Raw genomic sequence first — 20,023 nt, forward strand, 5'->3', positions numbered from 1 at the left:
AAGATGATAATAATCATACTTTGTAAATCTTTAAACTTTTATTAACACTACATGTACATATAAATATTTTAAGTTAGATTTGTGCTCTATTATTTTAATAAATTATATATTATGTGGAATGTTTAATAGTGAAAGTGTTATAATTAGTAAAACACAAGAGTAGGAAATCAGTCTCTTCAAACTAAATAGCCATTTCCAGAAAATGTTAAAGCTCAGATTTTCTCGGGGAGACTCTTCAGTTTATTCACACATTACCCATATTTGGATCCTTCCTTCAATGACCTGAGAAAGTGAGACAGATATCTGAGACACAACTGACACTGGATACTGGGCCCAGAAAACAAAGCAGAGCACATATGAGAATGGTCATGACCCTTTAGGCCCACAATTAACATCATATTATCTGCAAAATATGCATTTATACCTGATACAGACAAATCCTTGCTATGGTGCTAGGGTTGCAGTAGAGCAAGATAGGCAAGGTCCATGTGTATAAGTGCAAAGGGTCTGTGCCTGGGTGAGACAGGGGTCCAAGAAGCAAGGGGAAATCTCAATATGTAGGAAGAACATAGCGAAGGAGAAGCCAAGGTCGAGTTCTAAGAAAGTGTCCACTTGGCAGAAAGTCAGGACCCAAAGCTAGAATAGGATTTCAAAGCCTAGACAGAATATTGCAATAGGAACTTCAGTCTGAGCCAAAGAAGTAACACGATTGTATAAACCGAAGATATTGGGGCTGAAAAACAGCAGGCCCTTCATTAAAAACAGGCACAATCCAGAGGAAATGTATCACAGTGTAATCTAATAGAAAGGATAGCTCAATACGAAGCCCTCGCATTCCAAAATATTAATCAAATAATTACTTTATTACTCCAGCATGCCTAGATTAGGTGTCAAATGGGGAAAACTGAGACAATTCACAGAACTGTGAATCTTTCTGCATCTGGTAGAACCCAGGACAAGAGTAGCAATCTAACTCCAGGACTCGGGACACACTGTCCTTTGTCAGAGTTTTCAAACTTTCTGGATATTAATGAAATATTTGTTTACATTTTTGTAGCATTTTACATCTCTTTACATTTTCGTTCTATGTAATTGTAAATCTTGCTCTAATGTTCTGAGTTTCATTTTGGATACATGAATCTTTATTTTATATATATTTACATATACATATTTTGTATATATGAAGTCTCATATGAAGGTTACTGGCAATGCTCTATCATTTTAGTGAATGCTTTCATTCTTAAAAAAGATGTACGGCCTATGCATGGGCTTTTATAGCAGATTTCACTGTGTGGGGCGGGGAGGGGAATGAAAGGCATAGACATGGAATCTCTTTAAACTAAGAAACGGAAATAAAGAATGCTGAAAACAATGAAGAAGTGACCTGATGACTGATGAGATAATGTTACCTAATCTAGTATTTGTGTACTTGGTAATTGAAGGCAGAGACAGAGACAAAGTACAGGAGCAAAACATACTGCCAATGTTTATAAAATATACAGAAATAAAATGCATGGTAAAAATGGAAGATTGATAAGAAGGGGTGAAATAGAAGCAAATTTGTATGAATTTGTATTTTATACATGGAATAGAATATTATTAGAAGATTGATTGTGATAATAGAAAGATGCATTTTTTAAACACTACTGCTTGTAACAGCAGAAATTTTCATTAAAAAGCCAAGCTTTTTAATGTCATATGGTCTCTGTTGCAACTGCTCTGACATATAGAGTAAAAGAAGCCATAAGTGGGTATTAATCACATCAACTTAGCAAATGCATATGGTTAAATCAGTGGCTCAGGAAGGGGTGGCAATTTTGGCTCCCAGGACACATTTGGCAATGTCTAGAGACATTTTTGCTCATTACAACTGTGGGGATAGAGGTAAGTTAGGGTGTATGGTGTTACTGACAACTAGTGACGGGGGAGCCAGGAATGCAGTTAAATATCCCACAATATATAGAACAGAATCACACACAAAAGAAAAATTGTCTGAATCAAACTGTCATTACAAGCTGAGAAACTCTGGTCTAAATAATCCAAATAAAAAGCACCAATAGACATATGGGATTTGGAAAGAGAAAAAAAAAACAACTCTCATCTATATGCTGTTAACAAGAAATTCACTCTCAATATACAAGCACAGGCAGGTCATCAACAAAGAGTGCTGGAATAACTGAACAGCCATCAGTAAAAGATTAAATGAATAGACAGATAAATGAAGACACAGTCCTTGTGCCTTTCACAAAAAAAAAAAAAAAATTAACTCAAAATGGATCGTGGATCTCAATGTAAAAGGCCAAATTATAAATGTCCTAGAAAGTAACATACGAGAAAACCTAGGTGACCTTGGGTATGATGGTGCCTTTTTAGATACAACAACAAAGACAAAAACCACAAAAGAAAGAAGTGAGATGAAAACCTCCTGGATGCCTGGTGGCTCAGTCAGTTAAGCATCCAACTCTTGATTTCAGTTCAGGTCATGGTCTCAGGGTCCTGAGGGAAAGCCTTGGGAGATCGGCAACCTGCACCCACTTTGGCTTCACCTGTCCTGCCTGATAACCCTCTCAACGGAATGCCTTAGCACCATCCAAAACCATATCCATTTCAGCTGTGGCCATTCCACAGTGTAGCTCCAGCATGGTGTCCTCCTCAATTCCCAGTCTTCACTACCAGCCACAGTTCCAGCCAGCCACTGAAAGTAACCAAGCACACATGGGCTACACCAAAGATGACCGTGCCCAGGACTATTCCTTCAAGTTTAAGAGAAGTCACTGTTCCACCTAATTCATAGAAACAAACACCAAAGTCAAAGAAAACTGGGACACAGAGGAAAGAGCTACAGAAGAAAGAACAAGACAAAACCTCAGAAAAATAACTGATTGAAAGAGAGTAAAGCAGTGTGCCTGATAAGGAGTATAAAGTAATGACCATAAAGTTGCACACAGGCCTAGAGAGAAGAGCGGAAGAACTCAGTGCGACCTTCAACACAGAAATAGAAAATCCATTTAAAAAAACCCGAGTTGAAGAATACAATAGCTGAGGTGAAAAATACATGAGGGAATCAACAGCAGATTAGAGGATGTATAAGAAAGGATCAGCAATCTTGAAGACAGGGTAATGGAAAACACCCAAGCTGAAGAGGAATAGAAAAAGAAATTTTATTTTTTATATATTTCTTTAATTTCTTTATTTGAGGGAGAGAGACAGCCAGCGAGAGAGGGAACACAAGCAGGGGGAGTGGGAGAGGAAGAAGCAGTCTCCCAAGAAAGGAGCCTAATGTGGGGCTCGATCCCAGAACACTGAGATCACGCCCTGAGCCAAAGGCAAACGCTTAACCGCTGTGCCACCCAGGCGCCCCAGAAAAAGAAATTTTAAAAAACAAGGTTAGGTTAAGGGATCTCTTGCACAACATCAGGCAAATAAACATTCACATTATAGGGGTCCCAGAATAAGAAGAGAGAAAAAGGGGCCGATAGCTTATTTAGAGAAATGATCCCTGAAATTTACTCCTAAGCTAGGGAAGGTAATAGAGATCCAGGTGCAAGGAAGCACAGAGAGCTCCAAACAAGATGTACCCAAGGAGGTTCACACCACAACACATAATTAAAATATCAACGGTTAATGATGAAGAGAGAATATTAAAAGCAGCAAAAGAGAAACAAAATGTCATGTGCAACAGAAATCCCGTGATTATCAGCTGATTACTCTGCAGAAACATTGCAGACCAGCACAGGGTTATGATATAGTCAAAGTACTCATATATTCAAAGGAAAAAAACTGTGCAGTGAACCATATTCTATCTGACAAGGTTATCAACTTAAGACAGATGGCTATATACTTAGGATATTTTATTTGAACCTTACGGTAACCACAAACCAAAACCTATTAATAAATTGAAGAAAGATAAAAGAAAGAAAAGAAAAGAAAAGAAAAGAAAAGAAAAGAAAAGAAAAGAAAAAGGAAAAGAGAAAGCCAAACATAACACTACAAAAAATCATCAATTAGAAAGGAACAGAGCATGAGACAGAGACAAAAACAAACCAAAACAAACAAACAAACAAAAAATACAAACCAGAGAAGAACCACATAAGCAACAACAAAAAAATTTTAAAAAATGGCACTTAGTACATACCTTTCAATAGTTATTTTAAGTGTGAATGGTCTAAATACGACAATCGAAAGAAATAAAGTGGCAGAATGGATTAAAAGACAAGACCTATATCTATATGCTGCCTACAAGAGACACACTTCAGACCTAAAGACACATGCAGACTGAAAGTCAAGGACTGAAAAACACTTACCATATAAATGGAAGCCAAGAAAAAGCCAGGGTTGCAATACTCATATCAGATAAAATAGACTTTAAAACAAAGACTGCTAACAAGAGACAAAAAAGAGATTACATAATGATAAAGGGATCAATTCAAAAAGAAGATATAACAGTTGTAAATATCTAAAAACTCAACAACAAAGCACCTAAATAAAACAAATATTAATGAACAAAGGGAGATATTGACTGTGATATAATTATAGTATGAGACTTTAGTACCCCACTTAAATCAATGGATAGATCATTCAAGCAGAAAATCAATAAGGAAACAATGTCTTTGAATGACACTTTGGATCAGAGGGACATAAGAGATATATACAGAACATTAAATCCAATAACAACAGAATACACGTTATTTTCTGGTGTACATGCAACGTGCTTTAACCCACAAAACAAGTGTCAATACATTTAAGAGGACTGAAATCATATAATTCCCAACAAAAATGGTATGAACTTAGAAATCCATTACAAGAAAAAACCTGGAAAAATACACAAACACTTAGAGGTTTACTATGCTACTAAACAATCAATGAGTTAACTAACAAGTAAGAAATCAGAAAATACATGGGTCAAATGAAAATGAAACTACAATGGCCAAAAATCTTAGGGACATAATGAAAGCAGTTCTAATAGGGAAATATAGAGCAATACATGCCTACCTCAAGAAACAGAGCTCAAACAATAAAATTTTACTCCTAAAGTAACTGCAAAAAGAACAAAGAGAGCAGAAGATCGTACTAAAAAGAAAATTATAAAGATCAGAACAGAAATAAATGACATAGAGAATTTATAAATCAAAGGTCACTGAAATCAAGGGCTCCGTTCTTGAAAAGATAACCAAAGTTGATAAACTTTCAGCCACATTCATCGGGAAAAAAAAAGAGAAAGTCCCCAAATAAGTAAATCAGAAATGAATGAAAGTGATAACTGACAACACAGAAATACAAAGTATTATAAGATACTAGTACAAAGAATTATATGTCAACATATTGGACGATGTAGAAAAAGGGAGAAATACTACAAAGATCCAAACTTCCAAAACAAAATCAAGAAGTAGAAAATCTGAACAGATTACTACGAATGAAATTGAATTGGTAGTCAAAAAACAACCAAAAAATTAAAGTCTGGGACCAGATGAGTTCACGGGTGAATTCTACTAAACACTTTAAGAAGAGTTAATATGCATTGTTCTCAAACTCTTCCAAAAACTAGAAGAGGAAAGAAAGCTCAAAAGTGCACCTAACAAAGCAGGCATTCTCCTGTTACCAAAACCCCATAAAGACACTACAGAAAAAGAGAACTATAGCCCAATAACACAGGTGCACATAGACATAAGAATCCTCAGCAAAATACTAGCAAACCAAATCCAACAATACATTTTAAAAATCACTCAACACAATCAAGTGTGACTTATTCCCAGGATGCAAAGGTACTTAGGTAATCCCAAATCAATCAATACGATACACCACATCAATTTAAAAAAAGGATAAAAACCACTTGATCATTTCAGTAATGCAGAAAAAGCACTTGACGAAGTGCTTTATCCATTCATGATAAAAACCCTCACAGAGTAGGTTTGGAGGGAACACAACTCAAAATAACAAAGGCCTTATCTGAAAAACCCACAGTGAACATCATACCTAATGGGGACAAACTGAGAGACTTACCCCTGAGGTCTAGAACAAGACTAGGGTGTCCATCCTTGAGACTTCTTTCAACGTAGCAGAGGAAATTCTAGCCTCAGCAATGAAACAAGAAAAAGAAATAAAAGGCACCCAAATTGGTAAGAGAAGTAAGTTTTCACTATTTACAGAGGACATGATACTATGTACAGATAACCAGAAATTCTCCACCAAGAAAACTACAAGAACTGATAAGTGAATTCAGTCAAGTGGCAGGATACAAAATCAATGTACAGAAATCTGTTACATTCCTATGCACTAATAATGAAGCAACAGAAAGTGAAATTAAGAAAACAATCCCATTTATAACTGCACCAAAAACAATAAAATATCTACCAATACACTTAGCCAAAGAAGTGGAAGACCTGTACTCTAAAAACTATAAAACATTGAGGAAAGAAATTCAAGATGACACAAAGAAATGGTAACAAATCCCATGCTCACGGATTGGAAGAACAAATATTGTTAAATTGTCCATTCTCTCCAAGCAATATATATATTTAATACAATCCCTATCAAAATACCAACAGCATTTTTTACAGAGCTAGAACAAACAAACCTAAATTTTATATGGAACAACAAAAGTCCCTGAATAGCCAAATCAACCTTGAAACAGAAAAGCGAACCTGGAGTCCTCACAAATCTGGATTTCAAGTTAACACTACAAGGGTTTAGTGATCAAAACAGTATGGTACTGGCACAAAAAATGGACACATAGAGAACTAGAACAGAATAGAAAACTCAGAAATGAACCTACAAGTATATGGTCATTAATCAACAAAGGAAGAAAGAAAATCCAACGGGAAAACGACAGTCTCTTCAACAAATGATGTTGGGAAAACTGGACAGCAACATTCAGAAGAAAGAAACTGGACCACTTTCTTACAGCACATACAAGAATAAGTTCAAAATGGATGAAAGACCTAAATGTGAGACTGAGGGGCCCCTGGGTGGCTCAGTCAGTTAAGCTGCTGCATTTGGCTCAGGTCATGATCCTGGGGTCCTGGGATCAAGCCTGCATCAGGCTCCCTACTCCATACGGTGTCTGTTTCTCCCTCTCTGTCTTCCCCTCCGCTTGCTCGTGCTCTCTTTCTCTCCTTAGAATAAACAAATAAAATCTTTTTTTTAAAATAAGAAAAATAAAAAATATAAATAATAATATATAATAATAAATAAATGTAAGACCTAAAACCATAAAAATCCTAGATGAGAACACAGGCAGTAACCTCTTTGATATCAGCTGTACCAACTCTTTCTTGAGATCTTTCCTGAGACAAGGGAAACGAAACAAAAATACACTATTGAGATTTCATCAAAATGAAAAGCTTCTACACAGTGAAGAAAACAATCAACAAAACTCAAAGACAACTTAGGAATGGGAGCAAATATTTGCAAAAGAGATATCAGATGAAGGGTTAGTATCTAAAATATATAAAGAACTTATAATACTCAATACCCCAAAAATGAATAATTCGATTAAAAAGTGGGCAGAACACATGAATAGACATTTTTCTGAAGAAGTCATACAGTTGGCCAGCTGACATATAAAAGATGATCAACATCTCTGATTATCAGGGAAATAAGAATCAAACTACAACTCTACTGTATTTATTTTAACATCTCTGTATAAATGGACCCACCCAGTTCAAAACCATGTCATTCAAAATCTACCGTACTTAGAAATATATAGCATTAAAGCCTTTATTAGAAATTCAAATTTTCAAATCAATGATCAAGTTCTACCATTAAAAGAACTAAAAAACAAAACTAATTTAAACTCCAAATAGGGGGAAAAAATCAATATTAGAACAGAAATCATGAAACAGAAAACAGATTATAATACAAAAAATCCTTTAAAATATTTTACTTTGAGAAAAGTGATAAAAATTATATGATGCTCAGATTTACCCCAGGTATGGGGTGGCTAGGTGATGGACATTGGGGAGGGTATGTGCTGTGTTAAGCACTGGGTGTTGTGTAAGACTGATGAATCACAGACCTCTACTCCTGAAACAAATAATACATTATATGTTAATTTAAAAACTTAAAAAAAATAATTCATTAGTATTTAAAAACCTTTTCAAAAAAACCCCAAAACTAAAACATAACAACAATAACAACAACAAAACTCTAGGCCTACCAACTTCACTAGTAAATTCAAAGAAGTATCTAAGGAAGAAAGAAAGAAATACTACTCCACGCAGTTTTCCTAAGAAGTAAACGGGAGGAAATACTTCCCCACTCATATAATGAGGCCAACTTTCTCCTATACCAACGCCAGAAAAACACATTATATGAAAACTCGATGAGATACCCTTCAAAGGCAGATCCAAGAAATTAAACAAAATGTCGGCAAATTAAATTGAACAATACACAGAAAGTTTGCTACATCAAAGTGGGGAAGATCCAGTTTAGTTTAATGCAAGGTTGGTTTAACATCCAAAGAACAATTAGTCTCATTCATCACACTAACAAACAAACAATCAATCAAAAGCCCATGTGATCACCTCAATATACATAGAATAAGAATCTGACAAAATGCAGCCTGCCCACTCCCCCAAACCCTGAGTGTGCTAACAATGTCAGAGACCTTTCTGGATCTCAGAATATAGCACAAACCCACATGAACCTTTGAAGTCAGAATTGGTTTGCTCCCTACCACTTAGACCAGGAGAGGATAAGCAATATAGAAAACTGGGTGAAGAGGAGAGATTTTAGTTGCTCCTTTATTTCTCCAATGCTTTCCCTTGAGAGTATCTTTACCAACCCTGAAGGTACTGAGTAGGAAAAAGAACTGCAGAGCACTTGTCATGGCCAGGTACTTGTAAGCACTGAGAAGGCCCCTTTTTGTCCCAGCTGGGATCCATGCAATCTCACTAATTTCACTGAGTAATTCCTGGACAAGAGTAATGCTGGAGCTGGGATAATGGGAGGTTACCTTGAGGGGCTGGTGTGTGTAGGGTGTAGAAAATAAGAAATAATAAAGCCCAGATAGTAACAAACTTTCTCTGAAGTGATGATCACAAAACCTACCTGGAGGATTTGCAGCCTAGAACTTACTCTTTCCCCTTTTCCTACCCCCACAAATATTTTATATAGCAGCTACTAATTGTCCTAGGCACATATGCATACAGGATATAAAATAAGAAAATACTAACACTATGGAAAACAGGGCAGTGAACTGAACAACCATATCACAACAATCAGAATTAATGGGCTAGAAAGAATAACAACTAAGGATAAATTAATAATGCTTAGCATGTAAGCACAAAGTAAGTATTCATTAGATAAACAAAAGCATTAATATCTTCAGAGACTTCAAAAAGGGTATTGCAAATATCAAGTTGGACGTTCAGTTATAAAAAGGAACTAGTTGTTCTAAAATAAAACAGTTGCTATAAAGCAGTCAGCGGATGAGCTGAATAGCTGAATAAATGCAGCTAAGTAGCATATGAATGAGCTGGATCAGGCCACGGAGATTCGTAGTCCTATTAGATAATTTTCAGAAGATACAGAAAGAAGGAGGAAGAAATGGATAGGAGATCATGTGTAAGTATGCCACAATCTAAAGTTAGTCCAATAAGAGTCACATAGGGAAATAAATAACTACATAGAATGGGAATATACTTGAAGAAAGTGAAATGAAGACTACTCATAAATTTAAAAATCATTTAAGACTTTGGATTGAAATGTGTTCAAGAGAGACACACTATTTCTTGAAAATAAAGGCTCCCAGATATAATAGTATCAGAGGAAAACAGTCTATTCTATACACTTCGGTGGATTCCTACACAAACTCTGAGATTCTGATATTTGCTCTGGGTATTTTGAGGAGCTGACGTTGAAAATATAAGGTTGGAGTAAAAACAAAAGTAAATCCCAGTAGCAATTTCAATATAAAAGCCAAACATCATGAAGGATAAAAATTAACAATATTCCTGGAGATCTTATGATGGCCACACATTCATTTAAACTCCTCTTATAAAGAAGCCAAGTCCAGGGTCTCTCCGGCTGAATCAGGGCTGATAACAAAGACTCACCTCTTACCAACAGAATATGGCACAAGTGATGCTGATTATAAAATATATGGTGGGGGGATGGGATAGACTGGTGATGGGTAGTAAGGAGGGCATGTATTGCATGGTGCACTGGATTTTATACACAAGTAATGAATCATGGAACTTTACATCAAGAACTGGGGATGTACTGTATGGTGACTAACATAATATAATAAAAAACTGTTATTAAAAAATAAAATAAAATATATGTAGAAAATAAAAATCCAAATATGAAAAGAAATTTAAAATGTTTGAAATGTAACCGGGTGATAGGTATTAAGAGGGCACGTGTTGTGATGAGCACTGGGTGTTATATGCAACTAATTAATCCTGGAACACTACATCAAAAACTAATGATGTACAATGTGCTGGCTAATTGTACATAAAAATAAAAATAAATGTTTGGATAGAATTCAAATGAAAACTCATCCTGCCACGTAATGGTTACAAATTACAAAGCAATAGTAATAAAATAATGTGGGATTGCTTTAAGGAAAGCCAAATACACCAATGATGGAACAGAAATACAGCCATGTACGCATGATACTTGGTATATACTAAAGCTGACATCTCAAATTAGTGGGAAAAAGGATCAATAACATATCTCCATATGCAGAAAAAAAGTTATTCAACACTATATAAATACTTAGTAACCTCCACCACCAACAAAAAAATTCAGACCATGCCCTGGAACCTGGCACTGATGGGCCCCATGCTGCTGGCAGTACCCACACTGCATGGATCATGGGGAGGTCTAGGAGACACCATGACAGTGCCCAAGGTAGTGCTGAGGAGTTAGGGGACGCAAAATAGAGGGTATTTATAAAAATAGCAACACACTATTTTGTATTTTCAAACTGTGAACAAAGCAATACGTACTCACTTAATATCACTCCCTACTCTTGAAAATATCAACCACAAACAGATCTAAATACATCAGCATGAAAGATAATGCACTAAGTTTTACAAAAAATTAAAACAACAAAAACAAATAAACAAAAGCACCTTTGCAGTCTTTTGGAATGTTCCCTAAATAAGATCCACAGAAAAAAGCTATTCATAGAAAACTAGTTCGACTTATCAAATTAAAAGATGTCCATTGAATAATGGACACCAGACACTATAATTGAGAGTTTTATAACAGACGAGAGGAGATACTAGAAAAATCTAACCAACAAAGGACTCTATCTAATATTTAAAATATGCACGGAGATTTTGTGAATATGCAAGAAAAACAAAAATTAATAGAAAAAGCAGGTAAAGGATGTCAACATGTAATTCACGGCATAAAAATCACAAATGGTAAAACAGTATATGAACACTGCTCACTTACTGTGAGAAAATTAAATTTAAAATAATAACATATGGGCACCACGGTGGTTCAGTTGGTTAAGCATCTGCCTTCGGCTCAGGTCATGACCCCAGGGTCCTGGGATCCAGTCCACATTGGGCTCCCTGCTCAGAGGGAAGTCTGCTTCTCCCTCTCTCTCTCTCCCCTTTCCCCCTTGTCATGTCCTCTCTCTCTCTCAAATAAACTAAAAAATCTTGTAACATATAATAATAATACATACTATTTTACCTCCTTACAGTATTCTTTAAAGAAATAACAACAAATGGTGTAAGGAATGTGAAAAAAAGGAACTATAGGAATTTCTAGTGAGATTTTATAAAAATTTTGGGGAGAGGTTTGGTAATTTCTAGTGAAATTACATATCTTTATGCTTTGATTGAATAAAAAATCCTCCACGTATACCTAGTATAAGTCTACAAGGAGAAGTGTACAAGGATATTGACAGCAACAGTATTTTTGGTAACAATTAATTATGAGTCACTGGCACCAAGATTGCTTACAGAAAGAGGAAAAATGCACATTATGGGAACTGAACAACACACAAAAATGAATGACGTCGACTTGCATGGAGCAACATGGATGGATATTTAAAAATTAGTATTAAGTGTAAACAAAGAATAACATCAGATTTATAAACCAGTGACATCTGTACAACTTCAATTTCGAACCTTTTCTACCATAAACAAACACATAATTAATAAGCACACTTCATGATTTTCTATTAATAATTCATCTCCAAATCCTAAACCCCCCCCAAAATGAGTATACTTAAGATTTATTAGAAAGACGTATTTTAAGAACACCAGAATTTTCACTTCCCTGAAGAAAGAAGAAATAGGAGCGATGTTGAGATATACAGCAGAAAGGTAGAAAGTGAGTAAAAGGCGGCCTTGGAAGAGACTGATGGTGATGGCACAGCACAGGGAACATAGTTGACGGCATTGGAGTAGATTTGTACGGTGACAGACAGTTGGTACATCTGTGGTGAGCAAGGATAATGCACAGACTTGTGCAATCATTACGTTGTACACCAGAAACTAACGTTAACAGTGTATATCAACTACATATAATAATACCATTAATGAAAACAAATAAATAAAAAAATAAACTGATTATGTGTGTTCCCATTAATCAAGAGGTAAGAATAATTCACATGAAGATCAAAATAAAAATTTTTTAAAAGAAACAAATTATGTTTCCTATTATGTAGTTGTATATACAACCCATTTAAAACATCTTTCACTCCAAAAAATTTTCTATGAGAATTTCTCTCTAAAAATGCATTGCATTTTCACAGGAATTATTTTTTGAAGGTTCTCTTGCATTATTATCATTATAATGCAGTGATAAGAGCCATGATGAGGTAACATTCAAGAGCATGGTTTGGGAGGGCTTATCGAACAATTATGTGCAGGAAGTCTATGAGAACTTCTGAGTGAGCATATTGGACCCATGCAAGGCACTGAGTGTGCATGTGCACAGGAGTGTGAACATGGATAGATGGATGTAACATGCCCACACCCAGGAGACTGACTGCGTACAAAACACTCAGTCAATGTAGGACTGGAATAACAAAGCTCCTTAGTTTAGAGAGAAAGAAAATCAATTTCTTCTCACACCTCCCTGCCTGTCTGTCCCAGGAGGGCATTGTAGGCCCAAGGAAGAGGGATGGAGAAGTTCCCAGAGGGCATAGTCCCTGAGGTTCTGGAGTTATAACTATAGCAACTACTTCAGGAGCTAACCAGAACTCCAATAGCAGTGGGGCCAGACGCCCTGCTCACATCCTCTGTAGGTGAGTCTGGTTAGAGGGTGCCTGAGAGGCAGCTATACCAAGATTAGCCGAAACATGGGGTAGACATTCCTCTTCAGGACAGATCTTGCTCTGTTCCATTCCCGAGTCAGTATGGCTAAAGTAGTCTGAACATGGGGTAGTAGAGACTGCATCCTGTCTCAGGTCAGGCACATGTAACAACCTGTGCTCTGATACCTTGCCTTTTGCCCTCCTCTTGCCTTTTCTGATGTTTTGCTGGGTGGTGTCAGAGATGCGGAGAAGCAGAAATTTGTCCTCAGGAGATTACTGAGCAGAGGGGGTTGGGGAAGTGCATCATCTGGAGCTCACATCAGAAAATTTGAGGGCTTCATCTGTGAATATGAACATTTAGGAGCTTTAAGGCAAAGAATCTGCCCACAAATGCTTGCATCATGGCATAGGAAAATTCCTATTTATCTACACAATTTCAGAGACGGAAGACACAGACCACAGTTGGAGGGTCCCCAAGACTCAGAGGGTAGTTCCTCAGATTTCAACCAAATGAAGAATTTCTAAAAGCTACTGCTGCCAAAAGCAGAAAATTATGCACAGATCATAGAGGTATGTGTCACTGGTTGGTTCAACCAATAATGCCTGAAACGATACTTGGAAGAGATGTTTCACAATTGTCCGTACTTATGGAGTTAGGTGGTTCTTAACAACCCCTCCTCTTCTCCAATCAGGATTTCCACAGTACGATGCTGGGGGCCTGTCCCGCAGCCTGGGAGAAAGCTTGTCCAGCAGGGTCTCTGCTTTTGTCACTGCCCTTCAATTTCACTGGCTTCTACATCCAGTCCCCACCTGGAACCAGCAGACATTAGCACTAGTCCTTAGGTCTAGTACTGTCATTGGTTACCTCTGATTGTAATGCAAGAGTGAGAGGAGAGCGGAGGAAGGACATATGTGATTTCAGATGCTCTACTTCTAAGGCTGAGTAGGTTGTTCAGTGATTGTTGAAAATTATGGATTGAAAAGAATGTAGGAACACCCAGATAAATTGGGAGAAAGGAAGAGTCAGTGAGTGGAAAGAAGACATAAAAAAAATCCTCTTATGTTGTCTTCAGAAATTTCATCCTAGTGCTAGAAATAATTATCACAAACATCTTTGGGAGACAAGGAGAACATCCTTCTTCCTCTATGGATACTCGAACAATCAAGTCTGAAATGCCAATTCTTCCATTTGGCTGTACCCTCCAAAGTTCATTTCAAGATTTTCCCTCCTTCCATGCAATGAATTCCTAGTTTTTCCCAGGAATACTCTGAATTGCCTGAAGAAGAGAAGATTCTTGGACATGGTGAGATTTGGGGCTCTGACTTGTAAAAATTAAATGACAGAATTTTGCAGAGAGTAGGATCAGAGGGTGCAATGAGCAAGATCAAAAGACAAAATGTAAATGATGAAAGTGGGGATTAGAGGGAGTATTTCAAATCTAGGAGCATGTGGTTGTACATGCTGAGGGCCACTGTGGCAAGGTCTGGGCTAAGCAGATGATATCTCAGACATTCAAGTGAATGTATCCAACAAGAAAAACTGAAAGAAAGGAAGAGTTTAATGAACATAGTGCCCAAGACAAGAGAAGGTCCTTTGGTCACCAACCCAAGACTGGATGTTATTTTTCTATGGGTTTTTATCTTCATGGCTTCCAGCACATGCAGCATCTCCCAGGCCTTGTGAGCCACTCCACAAAAGCAAAGCATGATCACTAGACAAGAGGACCTGGATAATTATATCGAAGACAGAAAGGGGAATAGAAAGGGGATGAAAGGACTTTAGAGGTGGACTTCATCACTCTCACACTATTGCAATGAGTATAATCAACGTTCAAATTGTCAATGACATGTATGGCTCCCACATATCTATGTGCATTCTCACATTCTACTTCCAGGTTTTTTAATTCCTGAAGTTAAGAATCCTACATGTATGAATATGTATTGGCAAATATTTGGCAGGATCCCTACCCACCAAATTAAAGTGACATTTTAGAAAATGAAAATGAACTAACGTTAAAGCCAGAGTATAATAATTTAACCTGTGATTAAAGCCAACTATAGGTGAAAACTCAGAACAGGGGAGCATGGAGAGCTAGGAACATGTACCTGAGTTCTTACTTTGTGCCACACTCTGCTACTCATTTCTGCATGTTGTTATAGTTAAATTATCATGTTATAGTCTAGGTGGTCATTAAAGAACAACATACAAAAAGGAAGAAACTTATAAGAACAAATTCACAGACTCACCGGTCACAAAGCAGTTTTCCAAGTAATTTTCCCCTTCTCTTTAGTTGCTGCAAAGACATCACAATTCTCTTAAAAAATAGAACTTGAACAAATAAAAAACGTATCAATGAACCACATCATCTCACTCCTCTATACTGCTTAGTGATAGGACTTTCTGAGCAGGATGACACAAGGGATAAACACATGAATTCACATGGCTCTAGAGGACCTGCTAGGACTAATGGGTTTCACCCAAGGGAAGCAAATTCTTCTAAATTCATGTGTCTTGAGTCAGTAGCTAAGTTTTACCTTAATTTTACAGACCACTAAAAGAAAACTGTAGAAATATAGGACAAAAGATGACAACAAACCAAAATGGCAACTTCTCCACTGACGTTTCAGACTTCCTCCTGAATTGTTTTGCCAGGTCCCCCAGCTGGCAACTTTCTATCTCACTGCCCCTCAGCCTCCTCTTCCTCCTGGCCATGGGGGCCAATGGTATTCTTCTGATCACCATCTGGACGGAGGCCTCTCTGCATGAGCCCATGTACTACCTGCTCAGCATCCTCTCCCTGTTGGACATCGTGCTCTGCCTCACTGTCATCCCCAAGGTCCTGGCCATCTTTTGGTTCGACCTCAAGTCCATCGGCTTCTATGCCTGCTTCCTTCAGATGTACATCATGAACTGCTTCCTTGCCATGGAGTCCTGCACATTCATGGTCATGGCCTTTGACCGCTATGTGGCCATTTGCCACCCGCTGAGGTACCCATCCATCATCACGGACCAATTTGTGGCCAAGGCCGCCATTTTTATTTTGGCCAGGAATGTTATTTCTACAGTGCCTATCCCCATTCTATCCTCACGACTCCATTATTGTGGAAGAAATGTTATTGAGAACTGCATCTGTGCCAATATGTCTGTCTCCAGGCTCTCCTGTGATGATGTCACCATCAATCGCCTCTACCAGTTTGCTGTTGGCTGGACCCTGCTAGGATCTGACCTCATCCTCATCTTCCTCTCCTATTTCGTTATATTGCAAGCTGTGCTGAGACTCAAGGCAGAGGGTGCCATGGCCAAGGCCCTGAGCACATGTGGTTCTCACTTCATCCTAATCCTCTTCTTCAGCACCATCCTTCTGGTTTTTGTGCTCACTCATGTGGTGAAGAAGAAGGTCTCCCCTGATGTGCCAGTCTTGCTCAATGTCCTCCACCATGTCATCCCTGCAGCCCTCAATCCCATTGTCTATGGAGTGCGAACTCAGGAGATCAAGCAAGGAATCGGGAGATTGCTGGACAGAGCGTGGTACTGAGGACAAGTGGGTATCTGCAGTGCTAATATAGGATGATTTTTGTGTCAAAAATGGGTGAATGGTCTGAAATTCATTTCTATGAGTTACAATCTCAAACTATGTAAATTGGATATTGTTCTTCTTTAATTAAATGTGTCATTTTACGTTTCTCTTTCTCTCACTTCTCCTTTAACAATATCCTTAACCTCTTTTGCTTTTCCCATATTAATATATCCAATTGGACAAAATACTGGCATTCCATCAAGCAGGTTCTAAAGTGAGAAATTTATGTTCCTAAGTATATAGTTGCTTATATGTCATGTCTTTACATTAGTGAATATAAAATTGGATATTTTGGGGTAGAGCTGTATCATATGTACCACATTCTTATTCTTATTTCCCCCGAAGGGAACATATTGGAGATAAATAAGGGCAAAATTTCAGTCCTGAATGATGGAAGGTTGTTACTGGTTTATAACTGGGTCTGCAATTGGGTGGTCATTAGGAAATGTGCACAGCAAGAGAAATGGGGTTTTGCATGTATTTCTCATTTGTGCAAAACTTAGCAATGGGTTTGATTACATTCAAGAGACTCCTAAATTCTCCTTCCCAATGGGTTTGAGGTTTGGTCATTTATCTTTGGATGCAGGCTGTCACACTTTCTGGTATGCACATACGCTCTGCTAATGAGTTTAAGATTGTTAAAGGATTATATTCTATGATCCAGTAATAATAATTGAAAACATTGAAACGTAATATCTAAACATTGCTTTCATATTGATTAGACTGTCTCTTAGCACACTTTCTCCTGGAAATTCTGTTAGCTATTTAGAAACAAAAATAGAATATTGTTGCTGTGAGGATTTCAAATGAGAATAAGGAAGGAACAAGGTACCTACAGGCAGTAAGGTCCCTGGCAATATAAGAAAGCACTGTATAGAGAGTTAAAGGTCTGAATTGTGAGAATTGCACAACAACCACAAAAAGGTATTCTTCTTGGAAAAGAGCTGAAGCCAAATTCTTTCACTGTGGCTGTAATTTTTCTCTTTTCTATGTTTTCCACATGCAGAAAAGGAAGGCAGTGTTTTAGAGTATGAATCATAATGTCTTTCTCCTAAAATGCTACATTATGAGTGCTTATGTCCTAGACACCAATGTGTGAAGAGTACAATAAGAGAATGCTCATTGTTTGGCTTCTTACAGCTCATAACCCCCAAATCTTGCAGGAGCAGATTTGAAATAGAGCCATGTATAAACCTTGGCAGTCACAGAACCTAAGGAAAGATGTAAATAGAAAATTTACTCATGATAAGGCAGGAATATTAGTGCTAGGGGAAGCACTAGCTGTTAGTGTCAAAAGTTTCTCAACATGAAGATGATAATAATCATACTTTGTAAATCTTTAAACTTTTATTAACACTACATGTACATATGAAGATTTTAAGTTACATTTTGTGCTCTATTATATTAATAAATTATATATTATATGGAATGTTTAATAGTGAAAGTGTTATAATTAGTAAAACATAAGAGTAGGAAATCACTCTCTTCAAACTAAATAGCCATATCCAGAAAATGTTAAAGCTCAGATTTTCTCGGGGAGACTTTTCAGTCTATTCACACATTACCCATATTTGGACCCTTCCTTCAATGACCTGAGAAAGTGAGACAGATATCTGAGACACAACTGACACTGGATACTGGGCCAAGAGAACAAAGCAGAGCACATATGAGAATGGTCATGACCCTTTAGGCCCACAATTAACATCATATTATCCGCAAAAGACGCATTTACTCCTTTTTTTTTTTTTTTTTTTTTTTTTTTTATTAATAATGATTTTTTATTATATTATGTTAGTCACCATACAGTACATCCCCGGTTTTCGATGTAAGGCTCGATGATTCATTAGTTGTGTATAACACCCAGTGCACCATGCAATATGTGCCCTCCTTACTACCCATCACCGGTCTATCCCATTCCCCCACCCCCCTCCCCTCTGTAGCCCTCAGTTTGTTTCTCATAGTCCATAGTCTCTCATGTTTCATTCCCCCTTCTGATTACCCCCCCTTTCTTTATCCCTTTCTTCCCCTACTGATCATTCTAGTTCTTATGTTCCATAGATGAGAGAAATCATATGATAGTTGTCTTTCTCTGCTTGACTTATTTCACTAAGCATTATCTCCTCCAGTGCCGTCCATGTTGTAGCAAATGTTGAGAACTCATTCTTTCTGATTGCTGAGTAATATTCCATTGTATATATGGACCACAACTTCTTAATCCAGTCATCTGTTGAAGGGCATCTCGGCTCCTTCCACGATTTAGCTATTGTGGACATTGCTGCTATGAACATTGGGGTGCATATGGCCCTTCTCTTCACTACGTCTGTATCTTTGGGGTAAACACCCAGTAGTGCAATGGCTGGATCATAGGGTAGCTCAATTTTTAACTTTTTAAGGGACCTCCACACGGTTTTCCAGAGTGGCTGTACCAACTTGCATTCCCACCAACAATGTAGGAGGGATCCCCTTTCTCCACATCCTCTCCAACAATTGTTGTTTCTTGCCTTGTCTATTTTTGCCATTCTAACTGGCGTAAGGTGGTATCTCAGTGTGGTTTTGATTTGAATTTCCTTGATGGCTAATGATTTTGAACATTTTTTCATGTGTCTGTTAGCCATTTGTATGTCTTCATTGGAAAAGTGTCTGTTCATATCTTCTGCCCATTTTTTGATTTGTTTATTTGTTTCTCATGTATTGAGTTTGAGAAGTTCTTTGTAGATCTTGGATACCAGTCCTTTATCTGTAGTGTCATTTGCAAATATATTCTCCCATTCCGTGGGCTGCCTCTTAGTTTTTCTGACTGTTTCCTTGGATGTGCAGAAACTTTTAATCTTGATGAAGTCCCATAAATTCATTTTATCTTTTGTTTCTTTTGCCTTTGGGGATGTGTCATGAAAAAGGTTGCTTAGGCTGATGTCGTAGAGGTTGCTGCCTATGTTCTCCTCTAGAATTTTGATGGATTCCTGTCTCACATCGAGGTCTTTCATCCATTTGGAGTTTATTTTTGTGTATGGTGTGAGATAGTGGTCAAGTTTCATTCTTTTGCACGTAGCTGTCCAATTTTCCCAGCACCATTTATTGAAGAGACTGTCTTTTTCCCACCGGATGTTTTTTCCTGCTTTATCAAATATTAGTTGCCCAAAGAGCTGAGGGTCCATTTCTGGGCTCTCTATTCTGTTCCATTGGTCTATGTGTCTGTTTTTGTGCCAGTACCATGCTGTCT

At 37.4% G+C, this 20,023-nt stretch overlaps 1 protein-coding gene across 1 annotated transcript; it reads left to right on the plus strand.

Annotated features, from left to right (window-relative positions):
• The first annotated feature begins 15,810 nt into the window (after positions 1-15,810).
• On the plus strand, positions 15,811-16,761 carry LOC125282502 (olfactory receptor 56A3-like). Its single transcript, XM_048217436.2, has one exon. The coding sequence runs from the start codon at positions 15,811-15,813 to the stop codon at positions 16,759-16,761; it is 951 nt and encodes a 316-aa protein (XP_048073393.2).
• The last annotated feature ends 3,262 nt before the right edge of the window (positions 16,762-20,023 follow it).

The sequence above is a fragment of the Ursus arctos genome, unplaced genomic scaffold (genome assembly GCF_023065955.2).
Source record: "Ursus arctos isolate Adak ecotype North America unplaced genomic scaffold, UrsArc2.0 scaffold_22, whole genome shotgun sequence".
NCBI classification, from domain to species: Eukaryota; Metazoa; Chordata; class Mammalia; order Carnivora; family Ursidae; genus Ursus; species Ursus arctos.